Consider the following 25,322-nt stretch of genomic DNA (forward strand, 5'->3'; position numbering starts at 1 on the left):
ATTTATGTAGGACACCAGATTTTGATGTGCAGGCTTTCTTTGGGCAGCTTGAAAATTCAACTAAACTTTATTCACTCAAAAAGATATAAATTTATAATATGAGGCTCTGGCTAGTTGCTCTTATTAATAAATGGAAGGCTATCAATGATATTCAAGATGAAGAAAGGTTTTCAGAATTTAAAAAGTGTACAAGAATGTTATCATTAACTCTAAGATACAGACCCAATGATGATTCTATTATGGCAGCGGAAAACAAAGTAAGAAAGCATGGAGTATCATAAAAGCTGAATCAGCGATTGTAAAGCGTGGGCAGCAAGAACCTCCCATATCTGAAGATGCTTTAAATGAATATTTTGTGAATGTGTCAAAGTCAATCAATGTTAACAACAAGCCTTCAGCAAATTATTTTAATTTATTAAACGAATTCAATAGACCTATAAACAGGAAACATAATTTTTTTAATTGAAAAAAGTTGGAACCAAAGTTAGTATTTGAAATTGTAAATAACTTGAGCTTCTCTAAGGCAAGCGATTTTTATGGTATGAGTAATGTTGCTGTCAAAGGTTCTATTATAGGCATATTGATACCACTGACTTTCCTGATCAATTATGTTTCAATAGGTAGCAAATTTTCAGAATGCCTGAAACTCAGCAAAATGAGTCCATTTTATAAGAAAGGTGATAGGACACAGCCTAATAGTTATCGACCAATTGCATTAGTTCCCTAAGGAAAAATTATTGAAGCTTGTATGTTTATTCAGTTGTATGAGTATTTCAACTGTAATAACTTACTCTATGCACACCAATATGGTTACAAACCGACACATTCTACCATAATGGCAGTTGAAACTATTGTAAACAGAATACTGGAAGCCTTCAAAAATAAGTTAATTACTGGTGTATGTCTTGCTTGTTAGTTTACGAAAAGCATTTGATTGGATTTCTCACTCAATTTTGGAAAATAAATTACGTTACTATGGCATATTGGGTGACCAATTAAAAGTAATTATGTTTTATTTGGGAAATAGGAGACAAGTTGTAGCAGTAAATAACAAGAAGTCAGAGATAGTAAAAAGTAAATTCGTATGGCTTTTGTTGGTGGGGAGTCCCTTTCGGGAAGGTCCCACCGCCTGAATATATAATTTAAGCCGTCAAAGGGCCTTACGACTGTCATACTTCAGCCGGGACCGACAGTTTAACGTGCCCATCCGATAACACGGGAGTGATCTGGTTAAAAAACTTTTGGTATTGAGAGGGTTTGAACCCGGAATCTCTATGCTGCTACGCAAGCACTCTATCCACTAGACCACGGATCACTCCGTCAGAGATTTTAAAGGTAGATGCAGGAGTACCCCAGGGGTCAATATTGAGGCCGTTCATCTTTTAATATGATTTATTAATGATTTTTATTGCAGTGGGATACCTAATTGTTTACCTGTTTTGTATGCGGGTGACACCGCTTTGTGCTTTCAAAAATACAGGAAGATGTTGTTGCAATTTTAGCGGAAAGTATTAAATTATCTACAGCCTGGTGCGAATCTAATAGTTTAGCAATAAAAAATGATAAAATAATGAATATATATTTCTTTCATTTGCCAATAATGTTAGTGAAACTATAGCAGTAAAATTACTAGGCTTATATATAGATAGTAAGTTAACCTGTAAAAAGCAAATTGAAATGGTATGCAGGAAAGCTTCCAGAGTGATTATCTCTAAAAAAATCTGAAATATTGTGTAAGTACTCATAATGACTTACTTTGGCCTATTTGACTCTATTATTAGCTACGGATTTATGTTGTGGGGGAACAGTAACAATGCAAAAAAGATTCTTATCCTGCAAAAAAGGCTACAAGGATAATATTGCAAACTTGCAACATTAAGAATCTTGTAGAGGGAGCTCTACTAATTTTGAGATTATGGCTGTACCTTCATTGTATATTCATTACAATTTAAATCATGTTGAAAAAAAGTTTAGTCGATTTTGCTCAAAATAGCTTTAATCACAATTACAATACCAGATCGAACTCTGATCTTCTGACTCCCTATATAAGATTATCCAATACTCATGGAAGCCATATGTACCAGAGATGTGTAATACCGTAGTCTATATAATAAACTTACTCTTGAGATAAGAATACTACCGGTAAAAAAATTCAAATTGGTTATTAATAAATGGCTAAGACAAATCCTTAAAAAGCAAAAAACGTTGTATCAATAGTACCAATGAGTAAAGTTTTAAACAATAAATGAGTTACATTCTTCATCTACATTTTTTCAAATATCTCATATGTGACCTGTCTATAAAATATACCTCGAAAGATCATTAATTCGTATTGTGCTTTTAAAGACTGGATAAACAAACAATGGATATTTCTCTAGGGCCAGGCTTCTTCAAATGCTTGGCCAAACATTATCGACAGCATTATGAAACCGCCAATTCTTTTCAGTTCTCACATGCACGATTAGCACAATAGCTCAACTAAAAGTATATTTCGTGTAGTTTTGTCTACAATTAGAAGACAAAAATGGCAATAATTATCAGCTGTGATAGTGATCCACAATGAAAGTAGAGTAGAGTAGAGGGGTTGCAGATTGCTCTTGGGTTGCGCTGAGTGTAGATTGTGATTTCATAGAGTTTATAGGGAAGTAGTGTTTTGTGTAGGAAAGAGAAGGATAGTATCTTGGTAGAAGTATGAGTAGAAAGAAGTGCAGTGCAGTGCAGAGCAGAGCAGAGGTCAATAGTCGTTGATCGTGGGTGAAGCGGTTCTCAACTAGCGTGCACTTGCACGAGAAACAGACAAGAACGAACAATCAAGAGAATAGTTGGAAAGAATAAGGGAACGCGCAAGAGTGAATTTATTGCGTAATTTGAGCATGCTTTGTTTGCCAGCTTGTATTTTAACGGGTTTCTATGAAGAAGAAGGAAAAGAATGAACAGAAAGGGAAAGAAGCACTCTCAAAGGGTACTTATTGATTTTGTAGGTGGATTAAAAACACGTACATTTCGCTGGCCCCCCCACCTAGCCAAATGGCGATTTGATCATTACACATCGTTTGTGCATCGTTTGTGCACGAATGTGCACGACCACTCTGCGTTTGTGCACGCAAACTGAACAAATTATTTGAAAATTCGATTAGGGGGGCTGGGGAAACGATAGCCCCCCCACTTAGTGTAATTGCGATTTGAGCATTACACATCGTTTGTGCACGAATATGCACGTACATGTAACGTTTGTGCACACTTTTTAAGCAAGGAAATGGGTCATCACAGGAGTGAGGTAGTATAGTAGAGTGGGCAAGGGGGGCTGGGGAAATGCTATCCTCCAAACAGTCAGAACACTCCAATGTTCAGCTCAATCGTTTGTTCTTCGTTTGTGCACGAATGTGGCTGGATCAGCCACAAAAATTATCATCCAATGTCATACTTCCATTATATTGTACTATGTATGTCTATAAATATATAAGGCATGAGGAAATAGCACTACAATAGCAATAATAATTAATTATCAATCATGAGATTTTTCTTATAGACAGTGAGTTTTTGATATGTTTACCTCCTCACTTCCCGAAACAGAATTGTGAGTTAAAAAATTTTCTTCCAATTTTTTTTTCCTCTTTAACCCCTCTTTGACTCTACCAATATTGGTTACTGATATTTTTTGCTTCAGATATTGAAATCCCATAAATATCTATGGAAAACTATCAGTATTTTTAAATATCGATTTTCTGATACTCATCCAAAATGCTTAGACATTAATTTTAATCTGTTTATTAACAGAATGAACAGATTTGGTAATCTGTTAATTGAATGTAATATAAAAAACTGACCCAACTTTTATGTAAGAGAGATCCATACAGAATGGGTGAAAAGTCCGAGAACGGCTCAATATCTAATTCACAAAGGTAATTAGATGTTAAATGTGATTGGGAATCCTACTCAAATCTAAAATTCTATTTTTTTATTACTTAAAAATCTGGTCCACAATATTGAAAGCAACTTCATTTTTTTAAATAGGAAGGCTGTCATGCGATACATGATTTCAATACATAATTTCAAGAAAAAATGTATGACCAAAATCGCACATCAATATCTCAAACTGTTAAGAAGATATTCACATTTTTAATAAATACCATGGAAAACTGAAATGAAATCACATAAGAGTGTTATTGATTAATAATGTGAATATCTTCAAAATGGTGGCTCCAAAATGGCACAACAAATTTTCAAAGTCATACTAAAGTAGTATGTTCAATTATTTGAGAAGGATTCCCAGTCACACCCACCTTGGAATCACATTTTTTATGAGATACTAAGCCATTCTCATACTTTCTTCTCTCCTTTCTGCTTTGATGAATAATGTGAATATCTTCGAAACTATTTGAGATATCGATATGTGGTTTTTGGCATTCACTTTTTCTTGAAATTCCGTTTCAAAATCATGTATCGCATGACCACCTTCCTATTTTAAAAAATAAAGTTGCATTCAAAATGGTGGATCCAAGATGGCGGACCAGATTTTTAAAGCCATAGTAAAGTGATATTTCACATTTAAGTAGGATCCCCAATCACACCCACAGTCAAATTACCTTTGTTTATGAGATATTAAGCCGTTCTCAGACTTTTCACCCACTCTGTATATGAACAGAAATGGTATTTTGAATTATGGAGAAAAATGCCTTTTTAACTGGAATCAGATTTTATTTTTATACAAATCTGAAATGGCGGCTAATTTAAAAAGCCAATCTGAATTTACAAACAACATAAATTAAGTTATTTGGTAGGCATTCTATTCCAATTTCTTTCAATAATAGGATGGGCACGTTGAATTGTTGGTTTCGGCTGAAGTGTAAAAGTCGTAAGGCCCATTGACAGCCCAAATGGTATATCTAGGCTACATTACCATAGTGTGGCCATGAGAGCTTTTTTCTCGCCGCCGCCATAAAGATTCCAAATATTTGAATAAATTTTGTAATGTAGCTTGAAGGGGATTGTAAGTAAAATTGCTTGCCTTTACTTATTAAAACATATTTTACTTATTCCTTTATAATGTCTCACAAGCTGTTTTTATATTCCATATACAGGATGATTCTTAATTATGGTAAAATAATTCAATACGGTTAGTAGAGGTAAAAATAAGGAAACAAGTTCTTATAAACATATATCCATAAAAGCTTCATTAGCAAGCTATACAGAGTGAAAGATTTCGCCAGGATTTCAGTTCCTCTGGTGAAATACACCGACGCTAAATTGTTTGGGGACTGGTTTTTGAAAAACTTATGCTGGATTCATATGGAAAAATATCTGAAAAATTGAATAAAACTAGTCTGAAAGCTGTAGTGTGAATAGTTTTTGAGAAAAAAGTTGAAATTTGCAAAAAATCTTGTTAGAAAAACACAGAATTCTACGTTTTATGACCAATAACTTTCACAGACTTCTACGTTTGATGACCAATAACTTTCTTTAATGACCAATAAACAATTAATTTTTCACAATAAAAACTGTAGAGAATTCAATTCTGAAAAGAATTAAGTAAGCTGTGTAAACTGAATTTAAATAAAATTGAATAAAATGTATTCTTATCTAGTACATTACACCACAAAAATTTGCTGTTTTATGAGGAGAGAACTAATAACTCATAGGTTGTGGCTGATAGCAAATAATACATGGATTTAAATAACACCTGTTCCAAAACAGCTGATTTATTTTGTTTAAAATAAGAAAATATTCAAATGAAATCATCAGCTGAAAGTTATTTCCATAAATATTTTAGCCCACTTTTGAACAAAACAACAAACTGTAAGTTAGGCCTACTGTAACCGTGCTGTGTTTTTCATTTAATCTATTAGCCAGTTATTTGTAACCATTTCACTTTTGTGTTAAGTGTTAACTTTTTGAAAAAAGGCAGGTAATTCTAGGCATTATCCATACTCCGAATTAGCTGACATGCATTTAATGTATGGAATGGGACACTGTAATAGTACTGAAGCAAGACGTTCGTATCAAGAGAACTTTTCTAACCGAGTATGTCCAATTTCAAGGTATTTTGCCACTATTCATCAACGTCTGTCTGAAACAGGTTCTTTGATATCCAAAGAGCACATTTATGCAGGCAGACCCCGATCTACTATGACTGTTGAGTTAGAAGAACAAGTTCTTGATGAAATTTATGAACATCCATAGAAGTGCACAAGAGAATTGTCAGTGCAGTTTAATGTCAATCAATCTATTATTTGGAGGATACTGAAGGAGCAACAATTACATCCATACCACCTCCAGAAAGTTCATACTCTATTGCCACGAGACTGTATTCCCGGTGCTGGTATTTGCCGATGGTTTTTAGAAAAACTTGTTAACCCAAACTTTTTTAACAACCGTTTTATCTACCGACGAGTCACACTTTACAAGAACAGCTATTGTAAACGTCCACAACCAACATATTTGGGAAGATGAGAATCCTCATGCCATCAATCCTAATCGTCCACAACATCAGTTTTCAGTAAACATTTGGGCAGGAATCATAGGAGATCATCTACTTCTGTTCGAGCTTCCTCCCAGGCTTAATGGCATAATCTACTTGAACTTTTTGAGAGAGGAGTTATTTATCTTACTTGAAGATGTACCTCTTCAGTTGCGCCATAACATTTGGTTTATGCATGATGGAACTCCAGCACACTTTAGTGTTGCTGTTCGTGAACACCTGAATCACAACTTTCCAAATCAATGGATAGGCCGAGGAGGGCCAGTACCATGGCCAGCTAGGTCACCAGACTTAAATCCTTTGGATTTTTATCTTTGGGGACACTTGAAAACCTTAGTATACAATACTCCGATTGATACCATTAAAGAACTCTGATTAAGGATTTTGAACGGAATAGAAATGATAAAGCAGACTCCTGGAATATTTGAATGGATCCCACAATCGATGAGAAGATGTCTGAACATATGCATTCAGAACAACGGAGGTCACTTTGAACATCATCTTTAGTCTTTTGGTATAAGTTTAATGTCATTTAGATATGTAACTTTCATAGAAAAATGAAACTTTTCATAAATAACCGAATATTTTATTTTCAATCAGCTACAACTGATGAGTTATTAGTTCTCTCCTCATAAAACAGCAAATTTTTGTACTACATAAGAATACATTTTATTCAACTTTTTTTGAATTTAGTTTACACAGCTTACATAATTCTTTTCAGAATTGAATTCTCTACAATTTTTATTGCGAAAAAGTATTTGTTTACTGGTCATTAAAGAAAGTTATTGGGCATCAAATGTAGAAGTCTGTGTTTTTCCACTTGAATCTTTTGCATATTTCAACTTTTTTCTCAAAAACTACTCACACTAAAGCTTCCAGACTAGTTTTATTGAATTTTTCAGATATTTTTCCATATGAATTAGCATAAGTTTCTCAAAAACTAGTCCCATAAAAATTCAGCATCGGTGTATTTCACCAGAGGAACTGAATTCCGGGCGAAATCTTTCACTCTGAATAGCTTGCTAATGAAGCATTTATAGATATTTGTTTATAAGTACTTTTTTCTTATTTTCACCTCTACTATCACGTAGGTATTAAATTATTTTACCATAATTAAGAATCACTCTGTATATGAATGAATTTCATTCATTAATAAAATAGAGTTTAGCTGATATTAGCATTCAAAATTAGATTCTGATCTTTGAGGTTAGTTTTCGATCTGTTGTCATCTTTTAGCAGCATAGCACTTGACACTGGCGACAGACTGAGCATTTTTATGGCGCATGCCTCTGTGTTGAATGGTCAAATTCACTGATTAAATAACATTACCTCATTTTTACCTTGAAACATACCTATCATTATCAGTTTTCTATTATGTAAATATTCTCTCTTATTAGAATTGAATTGAAATCAAACTCATTTTTCTTTGTCTAATAATATTGGACCATGATCTCGTTTGTTAATATTTTTTCAGTTTCAAATCCACTGCTTCAATAACATAACTTAATTATTCCGTGTCAGTTAAATTACAGTGTTGCTGGATTATGAAACCGTTAAAATCTTGGTTAGTTGACCGGTAAACTTAATCGGGATTAAAAACTAACTGATCTTGGTGGAACAGAAATGAATCCATAAAACTATAGCTGATTTGTCAATCGATGTCAATGTCCATATTTAACAGACGGACGTGCAACTGGACCTAAACCTAGCTCTGCAGTGCAGGCTGGATGCTTGTCTGACTCAGACTAGGCGCTGAGACAGAAAGTTTGATTATTATATGAAAGTAACATATCTAAATGACATTAAACTTATACCAAAAGACTAAAGATGATGTTCAAAGTGACCTCCGTTGTTCTGAATGCATATGTGCAGATGTCTTCTCATCGATTGTTGGACCCATTCAAATATTCCAGGAGACTGCTTTATCATTCCTATTCCGTTCAAAATCCTTAATCAGAATTATTCAATGGTATCAATCATCGGAGTATTGTATACTAAGGTTTTCAAGTGTCCCCAAAGATAAAAATCCAAAGGATTTAAGTGTGGTGACCTAGCTGGCCATGGTACTGGCCCACCTCGGCTTATCCATTGATTTGGAAAGCTGTGATTCAGGTGTTCACGAACAGCAACACTGACGTGTGCTGGAGCTCCATCATGCATAAACCAAATGTTTTGGCGCAACTGAAGAGGTACATCTTCAAGTAAAATAAATAGCTCCTCTCTCAAAAAGTTCAAGTAGATTATGCCATTAAGCCTGGGATGAAGCTCGAACAGAAGTAGATGATCTTCTTTGATTTCTGCCCAAATTTTTACTGAAAACTGATGTTGTGGACGATTAAGATTGATGGCATGAGGATTCTCATCTGCCCAAATATGTAGGTTGTGGACGTTTACAATAGCTGTTCTTGTAAAGTGTGCCTCGTCGGTAAATGAAACGGTTGTTGAAAAGTTTTTTTAACAAGCTTTTCTAAAAACCATCGGTAAATACCAGCATGGGGAATACAGTTCTGTGGCAATAGAGTATGAACTTTCTGGAGGTGGTATGGATGTAATTGTTGCTCCTTCAGTATCCACCAAATAATAGATTGATTGACATTGAACTGCACTAACAATTCTCTTGTGCTCTTCTCTGGATGTTTATAAATTTCATCAAGAACTTGTTCTTCTAACTCAACAGTCATAGTAGATCGGGGTCTGCCTGCATAAATGTGCTCTTTGGATATCAAAGAACCTGTTTCAGACAGACGTTGATGAATAGTGGCAAAAAACATTTGCCACTTGGACATACTCGGTTAGGAAAGTTCTCTTGATACAAAAGTCTTGTTTCAGTACTATTACAGTGTCCCGTTCCATACATTAAATTCATGTCAGCTAATTCGGAGTATGAATAATGTCTAAAATTGCCTGCCATTTTTCAAAAAGTTAACACTTAACACAAAAGTGAAATGGTTACAAATAACTGGTTAATAGATTAAACGAAAAACACAGCACGGTTACAGTAGGCCTAACTTACAGTTTGTTGTTTTGTTCAACAGTGGGCTAAAATATTTATGGAAATAACTTTCAGCTGATAATTTCTTTTGAATATTTTCTTATTTTAAACAAAATAAATCAGCTGTTTTGGAACAGCTGTTATTCAAATATGAGTTATTAGTTCTCTCCTCATAAAACAGGAAATTTTTGTGGTATAATGTACTAGATAAGAATACATTTTATTCAATTTTATTTAAATCCAGTTTACTTTATTCTTTTCAGAATTGAATTCTCTACAATTTTTATTGCGAAAAATTATTTGTTTACTGGTCATTAAAGAGAGTTATTGGGCATCAAACGTAGAAGTCTGTGTTTTTCTACCTAGATTTTTTGCATATTTCAACTTCTTTCTCAAAAACTACTCACACTACAGCTTCCAGACTAGTTTTATTCAATTTTTCAGATATTTTTCCATATGAATCCAGTAAAAGTTTTTCAATAACTAGTCCCCAAACAATTCAGCATCGGTGTATTTCACCAGAGGAACTGAATCACTTTCACTCTGAGCGAAATCTTTCACTCTGTATAGCTCGCTAATGAAGCTTTTATGGATATATGTTTATAAGAACTTGTTTTCTTATTTTTGCCTCTTCTATCACATATTAAATTATTTTACCATAATTAAGAATCACAGTGTATATTTTTGGAACTTGAAATACTAAATGGTAGATAATAGTGAGTAAGAATGAAAGGTAACGTAATCTGAAAGCTGAATCTCCAAAAAATTACCAATCAAATTTTGAAGTATGTCGTGATATTGTTGTTGGGGATATAAATAGGTAGTTAGTTTTATTAGTTTACAGCCGAGAAGTCTGACGAAATTTTTATAAAGCACAACATGAATATAAACTTTGGAAGAGCCAATTGTTCTAGCCATAGTACTACTTTATGAATTACGCAAACATAAGTAATTCAAAAAGAAAATACATGATAGCTGAAGACTTGTTTTATCGATTTCCATCACATTTTCCTAAAATAATCCTTTCCTGGGGCGGCAAGGGACCTGGTTACCTACAAACCCTTCCCCCCCCCCTGGTAGCGGGCCCGAAATTTGAAAGTAGTATCACAGTCATGATAGCTGAAGACTTGTTTCATTGATTTCCATCACATTTTTCAGGAATACTCCGTCCCTGGGGGCGACGAAGGAACCTGGTTTAATACAATCTTCAATAATAGGGTAGTATGGTAATAGGGCAAGGAAAGTGAAAATAAACACTAGTATATGAATTTCAAGCACCAATGTATTAGTGACTGGACTTTAGTTCCTAGCGCCAAAGTATTTGATTAAAATAACTAGCTCCACGTATAAGTGGAGCTAGTATTCAATAAATGAATATTGGATTCATTTCAGTATTGATGACTGCATTAAAAGGCGAAAGTACTTGCACAATCTTGCACATATTGCAGTGTTTTGTCTTGCAAAATTGGAGTGTTCAGACTGTTTGGGGGACGGCATTTCCCCTGCACCCCTTGTCAACTCTACTATACCTCACTCCTGTGATAACCCATTTCCTTGCTTAAAAAGCGTGCACAAACGTTACATGTACATGCACATTCGTGCACAAACTATGCACAAACGATTGAGCCGAACATTGGAGTGTTCTGACTGTTTGGGTGATAGTATTTTCCCAGCCCCCCTTGCCAACTCTACTATACCTCACTCCTGTGATAACCCATTTCCTTGCTTTAAAAGTGTGCACAAACGTTACATGTACGTACACATTCGTGCACAAACGATTGAGCCGAAAATTGGAGTGTTCTGACTGTTTGGGGGATAGCATTTCCCCAGCCCCCCTTCCACACTCTTCTATACCTTACTCCTGTGATGAACCATTTCCTTGCTTAAAAAGTGTGCACAAACGTTACATGTACGTGCACATTCGTGCACAAACGATGTGTAATGCTCAAATCGCAATTACACTAAGTGGGGGGGCTATCGTTTCCCCAGCCCCCCTAATCGAATTTTCAAATAATTTGTTCAGTTTGCATGCACAAACGCAGAGTGGTCGTGCACATTCGTGCACAAACGATGCACAAACGATCTGTAATGCTCAAATCGCCATTGGGCTAGGTTGAGGGGGGGGGCAGTGAAATGTACGTATTAAAAACATAAAGTGGAGTACCGTTAATTTGAACACTGGTTGGGGAAAAATATGCGTTTTATTTCAAAAGGAAAGGAAATAATAAGCTCAAACTCCAATTCATTTTCAATTGTTCTAGGTTCTTATTCTAGCTAGATAATAAATAACTTTCATTCTCCATATTGATAGTTGATAGCTGATAGTTTTTTTCTTATAAAAAAGAAAAAGGCTTTGTTTCTATTTATTTAGAGTGGAATTCTGAGAACCTTGAATTCAGTCATTATGGAAATTTAGATTAATTGAACATTATCAGTATCATTATTTGGGTCAGCATAAGAATAATTCATTTCAAATTATTTTCCTAATAAATCAAATTCTGTTCATTGGACTCGTGTTGGAATAGTCCAGTCACTAAATACATTCATGCTTGCAATACCGTATATATTGTATTTCTGATTTTTTAATATATTATTTGGATTCATGAGAGAAGTCCAGAACCAATTTTTTCATGCAAAATTTTCCTGTGCTAGATACAGGCTGGCCCAAAAACCTCGTTTTTTGGGTTCATTTTCCAGTTTTCAGCTATTTCCACCAAATCCAGTAATCGGACAAGAAAAATTCACTCTCGCCTTTTTTTAAATTATAAAATTCTGAATGAAATGACTGAGATCATTCAGAACTCTCTATCTACAAAGAGTACTGAGTTATGAATTACCAAAAATAAGTAAAATTTTAAGAAAAAATTAATTTTAATGAATTTTAGTTTCTGATCAACAACATCTTCTGATTGTTACCATTATTTAAATGTATAATTCAAAATCCCTCTGGGCGAAATTTTGTGCTCTACAATCTGAGACCAAATAGAAGGCTATATATCTCATATAGATTTCCAGGTACACCTGACAACAATTTTCCTTGTATTTTGAAAATGCCTTACTTTTAGCTTCAACAATTATCACCAACTACATTGTCCTCACATTGATAATTCACAAAATTTTACAAGTTCATGAGATCATATTCTATAAGCATCACCCGTTAGATGCACTTCATTCTAGTATTTCCTAGTAGAGAGGCACGCATAAGGACACCTCAAGGATCAACATTTCTAACACTCCTAACTTTTGACACAATGCTCTGATCTCAACGTACTACAGCTTTTTTCTTCTTGGCTCGTCTAGGAGGTTCAAAATCATGCATCATAAATCAAATTCGGTCGAAAAATGGAAAATATACTGTTGAGTGCACTCAATCCCATATTCCCATACCCAAAAAATGGCTAATTTCTATATTAGTTAATGTTAGATATTTTTCTATCTCTAATATAATAAAGGAAAGAATTGGCTTATACACGTATGGGTTAGGAAATCCACGAATTATGCTTCAAAAAGTCTGAACTACTGGACTGATTAATTTGAAATTTTGCATAGATTCCTATTACCGAGGATGGTTATAGGCCTATTTTACATTCTTCAAGATTTCAGTACGTCAATTTTTCAGTTTGTCAAGGTTTTAATTATACCCTTTTGGAGCACTGGTTACCTACTAGTTTCATATAAAGCTGATTGGCTGCAATTTCAGTGCATTTATTAGCTCTAATTAGATATGCAACGAACTGGAAGCTCTCCTGTACAGGGGTTGAGATTTACATTCACGTTATTATTTAGTCAATCACTGTTGTCTGATAATGAAAATTATGTACTAACAATTTCTAATAAACATCCCATTTGTATAGGACTATTACTAACTACATTGAAAAAAAAACATTGTTCATATTTTAAAGAATATTATGAATACCCCAACACATTATTATTACTGTTCTTATTAGGACAGAATTTGTTATTAGCAAACACTTTTATATATTCATTACAATTACTATGTATTTGTAAAAAACTCCTCTGAATGAAAATTATTGGCATTCAGTGAAATTATAATTATTATAGATTGTAAATCTTAACCCCAGTAGAAGAGAGCTTCCAGTTCGTTTGATATCTTGTTAGAGCTAATAAATGGAGTAAAAATTGCAGCTTTAAAGTAAATGTAGAATAATAAAAATTTTCAATGCTGAAAATAATTATTTGTTGTAATAAGCCTGGAATAAAAAACTTAATGAAATGAATTCATAAAATGAGCAAATTTTACAGGTTACAAGATGAAGAAGACAAAGAAAACATGATTAATACGGAGGTTCAACACAATTTGGAAGAGTTCAAATCGTCGTTTTCAAAGAGATCTTCATCAAATGGTGAGTCTTTTATCAGCCATTTTGTTCTGGAAAGAGAATTTCAAAGTTTCTAGAAAGATATGTGATAGAAAATAAAGATTTAATAGGTATTGAGCCACAAATGGCAACCACATGCTCTCCTGAAATTTAAAGATTGTAGATTTCTGTTATTTGTTGTAACACATGCTCTGAACATATTGTATTTAAGAATATGAACACTTGAAGAGATAGAATAATTAAAAGAACCGTTTCTCGAAACTATTGAGAATGCATTTTAATAGTCTACCTAGCCAGTCGACAGGGGTCATTATTCTTTTCAAAATAGTTTGAAACAAAATCATTCTTTCATAGAAACTTGCTAACTGTATTCTAAACGTCAGTCACAGACACGTCTACAATAGAAACCACATGGTCCACTGTGTTTTGTGTTAACCCTTGTATATATCTATAGCATAAGTTGATGGCAGGTAAATGAAGACTGTGTATAGCAATATAGATATATAGTTGGGAGAGTAGTAGAATATAGATATTATGTAGTTTACAACGTTACCACATGGTTAGCATATGCTACAATTTTACCATGTGGTTAGCATATGAATATTATTGAAACAATTATTCGAATGGTGATCACATAAAACCATAAACATGAAACGAGTACATGTTTATAAAAACTAGGGCATGAAGTAGATTAGGCTATATGTATAAAGTATTCAACAAATATATGTTGTACAATGAATTATAATTTAATAATTATTATAAGCTAATTAAGTTAGTTGAATCCGAATTCATAGGCTAAGGACAAATTTTTAAATAGAATAAATTAGGTATATTTGATTGAAACATGTTGACAATGAGTATAAAAAACCTGCTTAATTGATTAGTATCTTATTAATTTGATTTATTCGATTCAATTGTAATGATATAGGTACTATATGAAATTGTGTTTTGTTCTTCATTTAATGTATATATTATTGAAGTATTTTCCATATTTGATTTATAAGATTGATCACTGTATTAATTAAATTCGATGAGAATGTATTCAATTGTCAGTATCCAAACTTTAGAGTTTAAATATTGGTAAAATGTATGATATCATTTGTTTCAATAATGAAGGGGAGCCATAGTTTAAAATGATATAACATAATAAACATTATAGTAAATTTAAATTGATATTTGAATCCAGTTTGTAAGCAGAATATTAGCTGATGAGTTTGAATGTAGGCGGAGTTAGAGGGCGAAGGGTGATGTGGGGTGGAAAGTCGTGGTGCTAGTATATATACAGGCAGACCATGTCTTGTTAGTTAGTTGCTGTGAGTCTCTCTTAGTCTCTTGGATTTTGGACAGTGTTCAGTGTAGGAGTGAGTTTTTGGTTTCAGACTTCAATTATCCTATAGGGAATCGACTGAGCCAGGTAAAGATTGTATTTAGAATTTTCAATTTTCCTTATTTCAAATCCACACCACCCCACCCTAAAAAGCCCAAATAAGTACATCAAATTTCATAGCATCATAGTAAGGAACAAATTTAATTATTACTTATTTTAAAAATACAAATCTGTAGATAAAGTTTCAATTAACTTCTTGAAGCTTACAGTTGAAATTTTCTTCTAAGCACTAAGTTTATTAAAGCAAGGCTCCCCTAATCATATTTATTCTTTAAAATTGATTAATTAGTTTATTTTTTAATGTAATCATATTTTTAACTAGAGGTGTTCAATATTTTGATTTTATAACTTACTTTTCAAGTAACCTGATAAAAATAATAAGAACAATTTGTTAAATTTTGTTGTATAAAATTAAACTTGAACTGTAGTACTTTCAAAAACTCAATAATCTTGTATATTTTGAATCATTACAACACTTAAATCAATTTTATAAATTCTCTTAAATTTAAAGTTTATTAATAAATTCATAATTAACCTTTGTTTTGCCTTTCACTTTATACATTCCCTTACACACGACCCTGATCTATCTCTCTTTATCTTTTTCTTCTATACTATTATTCGTTCAGTGAGTGAAATATAAGTATCCACACAGTGAGTGAAGTTATAGTACAGTGTATTTCATCAATTCATAGCAATTGATTGGCGCCGGGCAAAATTCCGTATAGAGTGAGGGAGTTCGAAACCCACTCTAAACAAAAGACCGACAGAGGAAAGAGTTCAGTATAAAGGTACTTTCTAAACGTATAAAGGTCTATACTTTCATGAAAATTTACACTTTCATAATTATAGCTATACCGTATATCTCTGTTCCTTTTAGTAGCCTAGGTACATAGTATGTTTTTATATCACATACATTCTTTCCTTTTACAATAATAGTGAACGGAATGTATGGTATATCATAGTAGGTAGGCTACCTTAGCAGTGAACTTTGAAATACTTAAATCCTGAAGGTTGCCAATTGGAATGAACTGTTGAACTTTGTAAATGTATAAATAGGATCAGCTCTCTGGTCGCAACTGTTTTCTTTTAGTGAACAGCTGGTCACTTGTCGACCTTCTGCTGTATTGTTGCTTTATCTAGTGATCCTTTTCATTTGTTTTTTTATCGCTGGATTTTGAAGTTCAAAATCGCTGTTCATGGTTGAGAGATCGTGATAAATAGATGTTGGATTTGATTCAAAACAAAAATACGTTTTTGTATACAGTATATTAAACGTTTATTTTTTATTGAATTTCTCAATTGAAACCTTCTTGTATATATAGTTTTTCATCATTATTATAGCACCTACTTAGAGACTAATAACCTATTTTATTATGGCTTCAATTGATGAAAATATTATTTATGAAGGTACGACCCATTGGTTTAGCCTTTTATATTGGTTAAGGATTAAATTGAGCGTTATTTTCCACATATCGCATAATGAAAGAATACTCTGCTTTTTCACTTCCACTTGAATACTTAAGCACTGAACTAAGGGCCAGGCCATATTTAGCGTTTTTAAGGCGTTAAGAGTCGGCAGGGCAAGAGGCTCTCCGATTAGCTGATTAGGTTGGCGCCTGCAAAAACGCTTAATGTGGTTGGCCCCAAGTCGTACGGCTTTCTGTGTAGAAGTCTTCTTCCTTGTACGTTGAGTAGCTGGATTGCTTCTTCCTTGTACGTTGAGTAGCTGGATTGCTTCCACGTTCAAATTTTGATAGTCTTCATGTAAGGTTATACTGGATTTTTCATCGTACCCTAGCGTACTATAGAAGCCCTTATACCTCAAATAATATGTTCCTACTATTTTATGAAGTTATTAGTATTTGAATTAATTATTGTAATTATTCAAAAATATTTTTGAAATTGCATGTAGCAAGAAAAACTATGAAAAATAAAATAGAATAGTATTATTTTATTAAGTATAAATTATAATATATTAATTAGTATAGAAATACTTTTTTAAGTTTTTAGAATAGTGATTTTTTTCCAATAATAGTTTTAAAAATGTAGTTTTTTCAAAAATAGTGAAATCAATTATTAATAGAGTGTAAGCACAAAAATACTTCCATAACATTATTTTATTTTCCATAAGTAGTTTCATGAATATTTTGATATTGTGACATTATGAGATAGAAATTCAATTTTTGATTTATCCCTTCCTTTATGACTATATGTAATGAATGGCGTGATTCAGTAGTGTTGAAGTGTTGGAGAGAGATACTCGTGGCTTGAAGTATTTTTCTGAAGATAAGCTCAAACAATATGCAACATTAATCCATGTTTACTTTTTCAGAGGGAGTAGGAGCCTTACAACCACACTGCCACATCACAATAAAATGTACCAAAGAGGTCAGTGATGACTAGGGTTGTCACCTTTTTTCAAGAAAAATAAAGTACATTGGTAATCACAGGCCTAAAAAATATAGTACATTACGTTCAAATAAAGTACATGTCATTTTTACCTGTATATTCAAAAAGTCAGCATTCTGTGGCATTCTGATATACTCACAAGAATACACATTATTGACATGAATATCAATGATTACTATCAAAATACATTATAATTATTGATAGAATAATTCGATTTATCCAAATAAGAACATAATAGCTTGGAAAGTTATTGATTACATACTGGTATGACGAAAATAATCATAAATCATTAAAAAGATAGATTAATTTCATTTGTTACAAAGCACACGCTCATACAGTAGAATTGTTTAATATGGTATCATGAGAAAAAAACATAATTTAACTTATTTAATCCAAAAAGTTTTAGAATTGGTCTTATAAATTCAAAATGTAAGTTATACTCCTTGAAAAAATGCATAATATTGTTACTCTGCAACAATTTAATCAACTCTAGGCTATTGCAAAATAATTTGAGGTACACAAGATTAAGAAATTTAATGCAAAAAATTGCACTCTGGCCAAAGATATGTGTACTTCTCAAAATACAATTTCAAATTATTTATTAAAAAAATGAAGCACCCTTTATTAATTTATATGAAATGTCAAAAATATTTTAAAAGAACGACTGGTTTCAGCTTATTTTAGCCATTTTCAAGTTCAACTGAAAAATGAATGAATAAATAAAAAAGTATTGACTAATTTATGTACATATAAGACTATCCTCCATATTATGTTCTATTTCTTGGTTTGCATAACTTGAAAAATGGGATTATCTAAATCGAATTGAATGATTTTTATTAGTTTATTACTATTTAATTTTGCTGTAGTGTAGATATGAAATCTTCTTTTACATTAATTTAATTTACTGCTTTTGCTTCCAACGTTTAAAATCTTCATATTAGCATTCATATCAATATATTTGTGATTTTCTTCTATCAAGTGCTCCACAAGGCTGATTATTGAGTATTATTTTTTTGATTTTAGAGCTTGAATGTGCTCCTAGAAAAAATAAATAAAGGGTGCTTCATGTTTTTAATAACTTTTATAAGTAGCCCATGCAAATAGAGTAATTTTGAATGGATATTCAAAATACAATACATGAATATAATGGAATACAAAATGAGTTCAATAATGAATTTTAAATGTAATAAAAAATTTAATAAAATTAGTTAGTTATTCTTGAAAATATATTTCTTATTGCTTTTGGCCATCATCAATAAATAATTGTTACTGGTGAAGAGTTGCAAAGCGTCTTTGCAATCAACATTCAAATTGAAATAAATCATTAGTTCACTATTTCTCATGAGATTCAAAAATGCTTTGCTCCTCTCATCTCTCCACTTATATTATTCATCACCGAAAAAAAACCTTTTCCACGAATGCTGAAGTGGCAGAGATAGATTCAAGATTTAAGATTCTTTTATTGTCAGAACATTAAAAACAATAATGCAAGACATCGTCAAAAAATATACAAACAATCACAATATTAACAATTTATCACAGGTCATAGAATTACATCACATTATTTAGTATTTCAAACTGTAAGGTTAGCAGTCAATTAAAACAAATTTTACATCAATATATCACAGGTCATAAATTACATCACATTATTTATGCATTACATTAAGTCATTTATACTGTAAGGACAGCAGTCAATTAAAATATTTTCTACACACAATTTGAACTGACTAATTTCAAGCTCTTTTATTTCAACTGTTAACTTATTGTACATTCTTTTTCCAAACTCAACAAAACTATTCAACATAAAGTGGTAGTTACACTGAGTCCTTCTGAGTGCTGTAACCTGTCTAGTAAAATGGCTGTGAACATTACTATTGATTGGAAAACTGTTTACATTTTCCTTTGTATACATCATGCATTCAAAAGCATACAGTGCAGTAATTGTCATGATTCTTAGGCTTTTAAACAATGGTTTACAACAATGGGTTCTACTATCCTTATTACAAATTACTCTAATAGCTCTCTTTTGTAATATTAAAAGCTTCTTCACATTTGAATCTCTCCCCCATGCAACAATGCCATATGCCAAATGAGACTGAATATATGCGTGATAAACAGCAATCAACACATCAAAACTATCAATATGCCTTAATCTGCTAAGCATAAAAATACCTCTAGACACTGTCACGGTGGGATTCGCCAAACATACTTGATAAGCAACTTTCTATAATAATAAGCTAAAAATTACACTACCCACCTTTATTGGCTGTTGAAATAACAACAAAATCTATTATATATTTATTTATCAAGATCCAAATTCACAAACAGTTGTGAATGGTTTTCAAATAACCTAAAATGTCATAATGTCGATTGTTTGTTTACAATAAGGGTTAGTTTCTCAATGCAAACTGAGCCTGCTACCTTATCAGTCAACTGATAACCGGCGTGTCTGTTTCTGATTGTTGACTGCTTGCTTTGATTTTCAATTTTATTATAATAATTGTTTATTGTACACTCTGACCTGCTGAAAAATCTGCTCATTGTTTCCCTATATTTGTTTTGCTTGTTTTCTCGTTTTTATCTGTAAAATTATTTATTTATTCTATATGGCACACCTCAGCACATTTATTTTTTGTAGCCATCCTATTGGTAGATTGTTTTTTTTGACCAGTGATTGGTCAATAACTGGTCATATGACTTTTTCTTCCCCAAACCTAGCTTCTCAATTTCTGAGAAGGAGAAAAAGAGAGATTAACTGAGCATTCCAATGGAGAGTCGTTTGTAACTCCTATTTGTTATTTTTTGTCATTTTAAATGTTTCATTGTTAAATTTATGTAAGAGTGTTAAATTCAATTTAAATTTAGTTCCCGTAACGTAAATTTGATTACCAAGTCTCAGTTAAAAAGGAGTTATTAATTATTAAAACCGCGAGCCAATATATAATGAAGCCTAATATGATGCCATGCAGCCTGACGAAAGATGCCAGCCATGCCGTGAACAAATCTTCATTAGTGAGTGCGCGTATATTATGGGCCCATATAAATGTGAGTGATTTATAATATTATTATTTCAAATTCTCTTTGCAATTTTCCATAGACAAACTGATATATCGTTTGTAAAAATGCTGACGTTACACTGTCCAAACTTGAGTCGGGCAACCCTTGGGTGAAAGCACTACATGCTCATCCTTAATAAATTTATAAACTTGAAAGAACTCTTTAAAATTCAAATTATATTGTTTATGGGCTTAACCCTTCATTATCAAATTCATTTATTCATTATTGAACAATCAATATTCTTATATGATTGAGTAAATTTAAATAAATGCAACTTGTCATCACATGTTGTTCCTTAGTGACCCTGTGTTCGACCTTGCTTATAACTTATTTATTTGCTAATATCATATTCATTTCAGAGGTCAATTATAGTAACCCTTCATCGAGTTACTTGATCTTGAAGAAATATAGTACAATTAATCCTTTGATTAATTGTCAGGAAAATAATCTAGTATACTCTAGGCATTTTTCCCTTCTTTGTGTGACAAGGGTACTTCCCAAAACAGGAGTTAACCCTCAGATAAGTGCTGTCACCGACAGGAGACTGGTATTAAACACCACAACACCTTACTAAACAGTAAGCTGACATGCTTTTCCCACTTTAAATTATTTTGTAATGTGATGCCTAGAAACTTCACATGATTAATATCACATCGGCCACTTAAATCAAATTTCAACAACTGTGTTTTGTCTTTGTTGAGACAAAGAGAGTTTGCAGCTGTCCAGTCTTTGATAGTTGCATTGATAAAATCAAGGATATTTATGTTGTCTTATAATTTCTCACACTTGACTTGAATTGCTAGATCATCAGCAAACATAAACGCCCTGACATCACTACCACTTATTGCTGCTGGCAGGTCATTTGAATAGATAATAAAAAGTATGGGACCAAGTGTGGAGCCCTGGGGAACACCTGATTCAATTTTTAGAAAATTAGAGAAAGAACCATTGTTAATAACTGTCTGAAATCTATTACTTAAGTAAGACATTATAAGCTTTATAGATAGATCATCAAACCCATAAAACCTGATTTTTTGTATCAGAATAACATGTGAAATTGTATCAAAAGCTTTTGACATGTCATAAAAGCTTCTCGTGACCTTCATTTTTCCATCTAGCCATCTAATTCCATTCCTCAAGAACTCTGAGATAGCAGTATGCGTAACTCTATTGCTTCTGTAACCAAATTGACTATTATATCATATCAGATTTTTCTTTCACTTTTTTCCTCCAATACTTCCTACCAATATAATTCTAAGATCTTTTGATTGTTGATTTTGATGATAAAATACACTAAACAAACTGAACCATCAATGAACTACCATAAAAATATTTCTGTTGAAAAGCTATGGGATCGGATCCATTCACAACGTCGATGATTGCAGTGTTTACCAGCCGCCATAAAAAATTGTGCCAGACAAAAGTAACATGAAAACAATGGTCTGCAATGACATTGAACTGCAATTATACAATTTGAACTCTGTGATAAGAGTGTTACACTTGGAGCTATCCCAATATTATTTATTATCTTCTGAAAATGATTTAATGAAGTGTTTCTCATTATGTAAAAATGCTCTTTGTTTGAGATTAATTATTATTACCTTCAAATTGCACGGAAAACTGTAAGACTGAAGTAGAGAAATGTAAATATCAGTCAACAAATTCCACATGACTGAAGTTCTGAAGAGAATACAAGAAAAATTCAGTGAAAGTAAAAACCTCACTGTAAAATGAGACCTATAAGATAACATGTATGGATAGATAGATGTTGAGGAGTAGAGTTGAAAAGGTAGTATCCTTCTAGTCAGGCTGAGAAAGAAACCTATGTACCAAAATGTTTGAAAAAATTCATCATGCTCATCGCGAGGAGTAGGCCTACTATTATGAAAGTGAATTAATAATATATACACTATTGATCATTTGTTGAAAATAGCTCATATTATAATAAAATAATTAAATATAATATTATTATATCTAATCATTTTCCATCACTGATATTGCGATTTGAGATTAGGATATTGAAATGATCATTCATTACTATGTTGCAATAAATGGTGAAAAGTGACTATAATGCTTGGAATTTTTCAGATAGCAGGCTTCAACGGACTTAGCGATGCTTTCAAAAGACTGGACTTCCGATCAGCAGTGCACGATGTTCGTAGATTTAATTACATCTGTAAGCTGCTTGATCTTCTAATCTCCCACAAACTCACCACATTATCTGGCTGTGCTCAGAAGGTGCTCTTTAATATGCTCGAGGAAGTCGCTTATCAAGGTAACTTTCATATTCATTCTAGTCATGCAGTACATGCATTCCCTAATCATACTCTTATTCTATCCACATTTATTCGTTTCAAATATGCAGGCTCTTAGAAATAGAAGGGAGAAAAAATCGTAAACTTTTTCCATTTAATAGTTATCAATCTCTTTAATGAAGGCTTTTCCCTTTCACGACCCTCTCACTTCTCTGACGTTTCTGTAATATGTGATGTTGCTCGATCAACAGCCTAACCTTTTCCTTCTATTTTTCTATTATTCAAAAATATTGTTATTTTTCTCCAGTCATTTCTAATTTCTATTATAGAAGTTAAGGGTTAGTCATTAAAGCGGTTCATAAACTTGTCTTGTCTTTGGTTGATTGTCAATTAATTTGCCAATGAGAAAGATGCATTGTAAGTCAAAATAAAAACAAAGCGTTTTATAACAGTATAATAAGTAAGACACTGAACACACAATTATATGGAGAATGAACAAACTCGTATTATTAAATATTATTTATTCTTGCGCTATATTAACACTTTATTAATTAGTCATTTATTCTTATGAATGTGTTTTAATTTTCTCTGGTTATTGTTATATCTAGATTCAACTCATTTTTCAACACATATTCTTTAAACTATGGGATTGTCGGTTTGTTCTACGATTACTTTTGATCGCTTTAATTAATCAACTTCAAATGTTCAACATATATCCTTTGAACCATTTTAGAAATCGAGTTGTAGGCCAAAGAAATATTGGAAGACTCCTAAATTAGAAATTGAATGATTTGGTGCTTTTGGCAGTTTCAGCAAGCCAGCAGAACATGCACCTGTTGAAGAAGCTGCTGCGTCAGGTGCAGCTAATGATCGACTGCGCGTGCTGGGGACGTCCGCTCGGCAGCTCGCAGCTCTGGGAGAACCACCTCGCCACTATCAACAGGATACTCGCCATTGCCAACCAAATTCAAATCACTGAGGTTCTGCATCACTTCATTTCCTACCTAGTCACTCCAAATCAAACTCAAATATAATTAGTGAAACAACCTTATGAGATCTTTAAATTCAAAGGTATGGTTGCACAAAAGTCGGTTTAATTTTAACGAGGGTTTTGGAAACAAGACGGGCCCTTTATTGAACAATATCCAGTAGTGGACAGGTAGCGCGGCCCAGTCTCCTTTCCACGTCTCCTTACCCTTAACGGTGATTAAATGACGGTTAAATGCCACGAGAGCCAATAGACAGATAAATTGCCTTCATTTTTCACTCTTAGAAATATTACAAGTGTTATAGGAAAAGTTGAGGCAATAAAAGCCCCTTCTTTCACTTAACCCAAAATCAGAACTTTTCCACTTAACCCAATCGAAGAAACGGAAGACGTATTTAATTAGCACTTGATCACAGTTAAAATTTAAGAGGCTTTCATGTAATCAAACCTAAATCTTTATTTCTCATCCAATAACTCTGAATTAAAACGTTCAGTACATTGGACATTTTTAGTGATACTGTAAAACTGGAGTATCTTAGCATTTTTTGGACTGTAAATATCGTATTCAGTTGGCAAACGTGAAGACATTCACACTTGGGCTTGAGCATGATCCACTTCAAAATAATGGTACCTTACCATACTAATATTATTTTATGTGTGTAAAAAAATGTTTCATGATTAATAGTAGTATATCTTACTTCTACTAATGAAAAAAGTAAAGAATGATAGTTTCAAACAAGTTGATTTCATAATAATATTCAGAATTTATAAAACATTTTGATAGCCTCAATGAGTTAAAATACAGAAAATATGTCTTAAGAAAAAGTAGCTTTTTTCTCCCGTTTATTATATTGAATGCTTTGCTAATGGCATCACCATATTTTTAATACCAATAAAATTGAATCATCGCAATTTATTGATGTCACCGTCTCAATATTTAAAAGTAAAATTATTATAATTGCATAGAAAAAAATCTAAAACGTTTTTAGGTTGAATAACATGAGTATAAAATTATTCAAGCTATAACTAGATTCAAACTACTCCATTCTATTTTTGCTGAGATGAAAACAGTGAAAAACTAAGGGCATTTTTTTTCAGAGAACAATTCTTCAATTATTTGTTTTGCAACTGCAGTTTAATCTTGGAATTATCAGACGTTCAACCCAATTCATAAGGATGGAAGGAGAAAAATATATTGTATTAATGATCAATGCTGATAGAATAAGAATAATTTGACGAAATTTGAAATAATTTTTCCGCACTCAGCAAATATCGGCAACCGATAAAATTCGAATGAACGCTGTATAATTTACAAAAATTTGTTTCATATACACTGATGAATCGTAAAGATTGTGTGTTGACAGCTGTCTGTTAGAGTCAAATCAAAGAGGTACTTATTACAATATCAACTGCAAC

The 25,322-nt window shown here is 32.6% G+C and overlaps 1 protein-coding gene across 2 annotated transcripts in view; it reads left to right on the top strand.

Annotated features, from left to right (window-relative positions):
- Positions 1-25,322, top strand: part of LOC111046683 (F-box only protein 25-like) — a 114,651-nt gene that overhangs the window by 81,354 nt on the left and 7,975 nt on the right. For both annotated transcript variants that reach the window (XM_039428301.1, XM_039428300.1), the window contains exons 3-6: positions 13,734-13,834; positions 17,530-17,585; positions 22,752-22,938; positions 23,726-23,898. In XM_039428301.1, coding sequence (XP_039284235.1) covers positions 13,734-13,834; positions 17,530-17,585; positions 22,752-22,938; positions 23,726-23,898 — 517 coding nt within the window. The remainder of the gene's footprint in view (positions 1-13,733; positions 13,835-17,529; positions 17,586-22,751; positions 22,939-23,725; positions 23,899-25,322) is intronic.

Source organism: Nilaparvata lugens, chromosome 5 (genome assembly GCF_014356525.2).
Source record: "Nilaparvata lugens isolate BPH chromosome 5, ASM1435652v1, whole genome shotgun sequence".
In the NCBI taxonomy this organism is placed as follows: Eukaryota; Metazoa; Arthropoda; class Insecta; order Hemiptera; family Delphacidae; genus Nilaparvata; species Nilaparvata lugens.